General features: G+C 37.1%; 1 protein-coding gene across 1 annotated transcript in view; it reads left to right on the forward strand.

Annotated features, from left to right (window-relative positions):
• Itgav (integrin subunit alpha V) overlaps window positions 1-6000 on the forward strand; it is a 65234-nt gene extending 59234 nt beyond the window's left edge. The window contains exons 23-26 of the mRNA XM_059258848.1: window positions 992-1105; window positions 1202-1309; window positions 2104-2226; window positions 2461-6000. Of these exons, the coding sequence (XP_059114831.1) occupies window positions 992-1105; window positions 1202-1309; window positions 2104-2226; window positions 2461-2556 (441 nt within the window). The 3' untranslated portion in view covers window positions 2557-6000. The remainder of the gene's footprint in view (window positions 1-991; window positions 1106-1201; window positions 1310-2103; window positions 2227-2460) is intronic.

The raw sequence follows: 6000 nt of genomic DNA on the forward strand, positions 1-6000 counted from the left end.
TTGTTGTTTGTTTCTGAATACCTATTTAACACGTAAGATCTTTTCATCTACTGAGAGACAGTTTTTCTTTACCTGTTCACCACGCTGCTGTTGAAGCACACCGACTACAACTGTGCAGTTGACCAGAAGCGGCATGTCCAGACCAGACCCCCTTGCCTCGTCTGTGGTCTTCTCTGAATGTAGGGTTAGTTGTGATTCTGTCAGATGCCCTTTATCGGGTAGAGGAAGCTCACTTCTCTTCCTGTTCCTCAGCTCCTGGTGCCTCTCACTGGACAGCACTGCTATGAGGTGCATGCATGTGACACAGTGCAATGTGACCAGCACCCGGAAGGTGGTGGATATTTGTTTCCCTTAGCCGCCAACCTTCAAGTTCTTGCTGAAAACACTAATTACGGCAGATGTCCTCAGCATGTGATTTTTCTCGCTGCAGGTCTCACACAGATGAACAATTAAAGATTCACTGCTTTCTTTGCTTTTCTACAGTGTTGCTGTGATCCGATGTTTATGTCTTAAAAGGACCACATTGAGGGGTTGCCTAAAGAATGTTGAGTTGTCATAAAAATGAACTTTTCGATATTATATATTTTATGTTTCTAGAATAATTTGTGTTTAAAAAAAAAAACCACACTGCTTTTGCTGGTTGTGATGGCCCATACCTTTAATCCCAGCACTAGGGAGGCAGGAGCAGGTAGATCTCTTTGAGTTCCAGGCCAGCTTAGTCTACATAATGAGTTCCAGGACAGCTAGGGCTATAAAACAGGACTCTGTTTCAAAACAAACAAAAGTTACAACAAAAACCAGTGTGACAAGAGCACAGAGTTAACTGTTGGCTTGTTTGTTAAGCATGTTTATCCCTAAAATACAGAGCGATCTATACAATTTCTCTTCCGCCTTCGTGTAAGACTGCTTAATGTTCAAATGTTAAATGTTAATGTTAAAAAAAAAGACAGTGTGATCTTATTTTGTAAGTAAAAATGATTCATTCTGGCAGGGTTGTGGAGTTGCTAAGTGCCTGCAGATCGTCTGCCAGGTTGGTCGACTGGATCGAGGGAAGAGTGCCATCCTGTACGTGAAATCCCTGTTGTGGACCGAGACATTTATGAATGTAAGCAGATAGATGTACCGGCAGATGTACACATTTTTCAAAGGAGTAATAAAGGGCTGCTGCCTAAGAAACCTTCCTGTTGTTGTTTCCATTCAGAAGGAGAACCAGAACCATTCTTACTCCCTGAAGTCGTCCGCTTCATTTAACATCATCGAGTTTCCTTACAAGAATCTGCCGATTGAGGATCTCTTCAACTCCACGCTGGTATGTGACTGGGTTCAGAAAGTGAACGAATGCATGCAGTGCAAACACTTTCGAGTTTTTTAATGGAAGTTTAACTACAATAATTGAAAGTAATGAAGCTATTTGAGAGGATTAACATTTTAGACTTGAAAGCCTTTCCTTCTTTTTATTTGTTAATTACATTTGTTGTGGTGGTGAAGGAGGGGCACGTGTCACAGTATTCATGTGGAATTCAGAGGACAATTTTCCAGAACGGATTTTTTTTTCCTTCCATCATTTGGGACCTGAGGATTGAACCTAGATTACCTGAGGATTGAATCTAGATAATCAGTTGTGGTGGCAAGTGTCTTTAGCTGCTGAATCATCTCACTGACCCAGGATTATACTCTTGTCCTATGGTATCCTTTATTCCCTTATCCTAGAGTTAGTAGAGCTGGGCCTTTGTCTTTAGTGCTTTGTTTCATGTAACAGGGTTTTTACTGTATACCAAATTTGTTGAGAGATATTTTGGTTACTTTCTCCTCACTAAGTTATAAGGTTGGTAACTAACTACAATAAATAAACAAATTTTGAAGATATTTAAATATTGAAAATGGGATCAGCTGTCATGATCTGTATTGGGTTATTTACCTGTCATTTCATATGAAATCTGATGGGAGCTTTATGTGCATGCTGTTGACACCTAACGTGCACTCACTGAATTATTGTATGAAAATAGAACATGATGTGAATACCACTAAAATAAAAATTAAAAGTAAGTCATGTACTGACGAAGTCAGAGAGCTGTCTAAAACTCAACGTGTTTTCCCCCACAGGTCACGACTAACATCACCTGGGGCATTCAGCCGGCGCCCATGCCTGTGCCCGTGTGGGTCATCATCTTGGCAGTTCTCGCTGGACTCTTGTTACTGGCTGTTCTGGTGTTTGTAATGTACAGGGTAAGTAATGGACTTTGGGAGGGAAGGGGAGAGACGAGGAGAAAAGGGGAAGGGATGAAAAGAGTAAAGAAAAGAAGAAACGGAGCCACAGTGACGTTGCTGGGTGAGCCGGGCTTATTTTAGGATGGGAAACTAAACAAAAATGCCGTTTGAACTTTCGAGCTGATGACAGAGTCACTCAGTCGTATTTTTCGCATTCTGTTGAGAGAGCTATGCTTTTTCTCTAACTGACAGATGGGCTTTTTTAAACGTGTCCGACCACCTCAAGAAGAGCAGGAACGAGAACAGCTCCAACCTCATGAGAACGGCGAAGGGAACTCTGAAACCTAACTGCGGTTCTGAAGCAGCGCCACGTCTGGATCCACTAGTTACCACTTTGGTGATAGATTTATATATCTTTCATGAAGAACAAAATCCCAAGATTGTATTGCTGAGGGTACCCAGTAGCCTCAGTTTACCCACAAAACTGAAATGAGTATTTGCCGACTTCTCTTTATAAATAGGTTCAGCTTAACATTTACTTCACATACACTGGCGAGTGTTTTTAGGCATTTAAGTGAGGAAATTTCAAGTGATAATCCTTGTTCAGTGTACATAAGGCACTTGAGTTACCACATTATATAACACGGTACCTCTTCAGTTACTGTTTCTAATTTACTATGTGAGGTTTCTCTCTTCTTCGATGTTATGTCAAAGCAATTAGGATTTTTAAAGCAATTCAAATTTAGACCTTAGCATCAATAATTTTGCACAGGTACTTAGAACATTAGTACACATTACACTACAGTTGATTTTGTAAGCTACTGAAGACTCTGCAATTGCATTGACTTAGATTTTAATATCATTTATGTAGTAGAACTTTAAAAAAAAATCTGATACCATCAAAATTCTTTCCTGGGGCTATAGCTCACTTCAAAGCATGTGCAAGTCCCTGAGTTAAATCCTCAACATTGGGGGAAAACAGTAGCTTCCTGTATTAATAACGGTACAGTATTTTTATATGAAAATTAGGTTTTTATTTATGTTTAGTCTGCAATGTATTTTATTGTATTTTAACTTTTGTAATTTAAATTCTATATCAAATCCTTTAAGCCATTTCATGCTGAAAATTCTATAATTGAAAACACTCATTAAGCAATAGTTTGATCTCAGCTGAATAATGATGATGATTAAAGCCATAGGAGTTGGAAGTTGTTTCTGAGGTACATCTATTTCCTTTGTCTGGCTGTTTACTACATATAAAAGATCGAAAGACCCTCTTCGTGGTTCTTTGCTGTAATTGCTCATCAAAATGACATTCTTTAGTTAGACTGGGGCTTCTAATTGGTGTTAATTTATTTTTCTCCTGTATTCATATTTTCCTTCTATTTCCAAAATGGAGAATGGGTCAAGACTGTCTTTATAACCTGTAGGAGCCTGGATCTCCCACCCTTACCCCACAAGAAATGCTTGGAATTAGCATTCCAAAGGTAGCTCATGGTTTGCTTCTATCATGGGTATTACCTCAGGTTAAGCAAGCAATGCATAAAACCTGCCTCAGCTGTCAGAATAAATGCTAAAAAAAATATTTTTATAAGCAGCTCAGGTTACTGAAAATCTTCTAAAGCTTTCTTACATTTGTTAACATAAATTTTCTGGGGCTTTAATAAAGGCAGCAGAGTTAGCAAGTTATGGTCTTAAATGGCTCTGATTTATTCACAGTTCCTCAAGGCCATGGGATGACTATCAATTATCGCTATTTTTGTGCAATTACATCATGTTATGCACTAGAAGTTGAGAATTTTAATAGCTTTTTAAACTGCTGTCCTCATTAAGGAATGAAAAATATTTCTCCTAAATAATTAAATATTTTTCTACATTTTAAAAATAATTAAAGTTTGTCTCACCATATCTTGTGTTAATTCCATGTGCATATGGCTGAGCTAATTTGGAGAATTTATTTTCATAACATAAAGCACATTTCGGTGAGTTGTACAAGTTAGAATATAGACAGGACCCTATATTTAGCTTTAATGAACTTTTAATAACTTTTGGGGTATAAAATTTTTTAATGGCTTGAAAGATCATAATTATATACATAAGTATATTTTTAACCAATAAATTTAAATTCTTTTAAGAAATATTTTTATCTTAGGGCCAAGTGTTGCCCGCCACCATGCAGTCACTCAGTTGGCCTATAAAAACTTTTACCTTTTCTGTCTTCCTACATAATAGCTGCTGTTCCTGAAAATCAATGAAATTCATTCTTTGGCAATAGAATCAATATTGATTTTTAAAGTTATTCCTTTATGGCTTCTTTGCCAAGGAGTAACTTTCTGTTAGAGATTGAAAGATGTTGCAACTGGAAATTAACATGAGGTGTGGTTTTCTACAGTAGTATGGATTTTCTTTGAAAAAGTGTAACTTTGTATCTCTGTAAAATTAGGAACTGTAATTTCAAAGTCAACTCTGAAAAGAATGTTGATTCTTTTTCTTCTATAGCAGCATATGAATATATTCGATAGAATATAAAAAGATCATTTTAGCTTCATATTTGTAATTTACTGAGAATTAAAATTCATTTGACACGTGTGAGAAATATTGACACCAATATTGATTTCTTACAGAGATATTTTTTAGAGTTGATACTTTAAAACATCTGTCAGGATTACTCCCTGCCACACACACACTTATGTTTAATTATCATCATAATTCTGAATAACTATAAAAGGTGAAGCAGTCAAAATGTTATTGTCTTAATTCTACCTGAATTATGAAATTACTTATTAGTTAATCCTCACGAATACAACATTATTTACGTAGTGAGGAAATTGACTAATAACAGACAAGTTTTGCTGTTGCTTTAAGACAGCCGTGGGGGCTTTGATAGTGAGCCTAACCCCAAGAGAGATTTCTGTGGCAAAGTATAGATAGAGCAGCTGGTTCTTGTAGGGCAATAGAGTGCTAAGGTGGCATCTGTTCCTGTGTGGCAGAATGTCATGAAGAGCTTCATGGAGAAGAAGAGTAAGTTGTTCTAGAATACCTGTGTGGCCATCACCTATCTGAATGTCACCTTGTTTTTATTCATGGGTGGCTTGTACATCTAATTTGATGAGTAAGGGGAAAAGACAAACAAAATTGTATTACGGGATCCAAAAAGGCAAATAAAATTGCTTAATGTCTAGTGATTTGTGAAAGGTCTCTTTGAACTATGAACCTGTGGATGTGCCGTCTGCAGTATACACTGGCATTCCTTGTGATTCCTGCTATGTCATGCTTTCTGTGAGGGGTACTGAATCTTCGGTGTTTGTTGTCATTGTTCTCAAGTGCAATATAACAATGTAACGAAACATATAAGTCATTATTAATTTAGTAAGCCTAATCTCAATAGAGACTTATTAGTATTTTGTTGTTGTTGTTGTTGTTGTTAGCAGAAAATTCTGCTGTAGTTGTAGATACACAGGTGAAGTTTTTTACTTCTAAACTATTCATTCTGCATTTTATTTTAGGTGGAAAATGAACTATCCATATTTGTTTTAAAACACTTTCAGCATCTTGGGGTAACTTGGAAGGTGTGTCTATCAAATTGCTTTGCTCTTTAAGTAACATGGAAGGTAATTTTCTTCGGCTTCTCTTGTGATCGCCCACATTGGGTGAGACATAAAATGAGTCTGTCCTGAAATCTGTCGTTTGCTAACTTGGGTTGAGTTAGTACAAGTAGGTACCACGTTCTGCTTTGTTTCCAATGTGTAACTTGGGACTGTACAATAAACTTGAACATATGGTGCCAGCTTA

Source organism: Peromyscus eremicus, chromosome 4 (assembly GCF_949786415.1).
Source record: "Peromyscus eremicus chromosome 4, PerEre_H2_v1, whole genome shotgun sequence".
NCBI classification, from domain to species: domain Eukaryota; kingdom Metazoa; phylum Chordata; class Mammalia; order Rodentia; family Cricetidae; genus Peromyscus; species Peromyscus eremicus.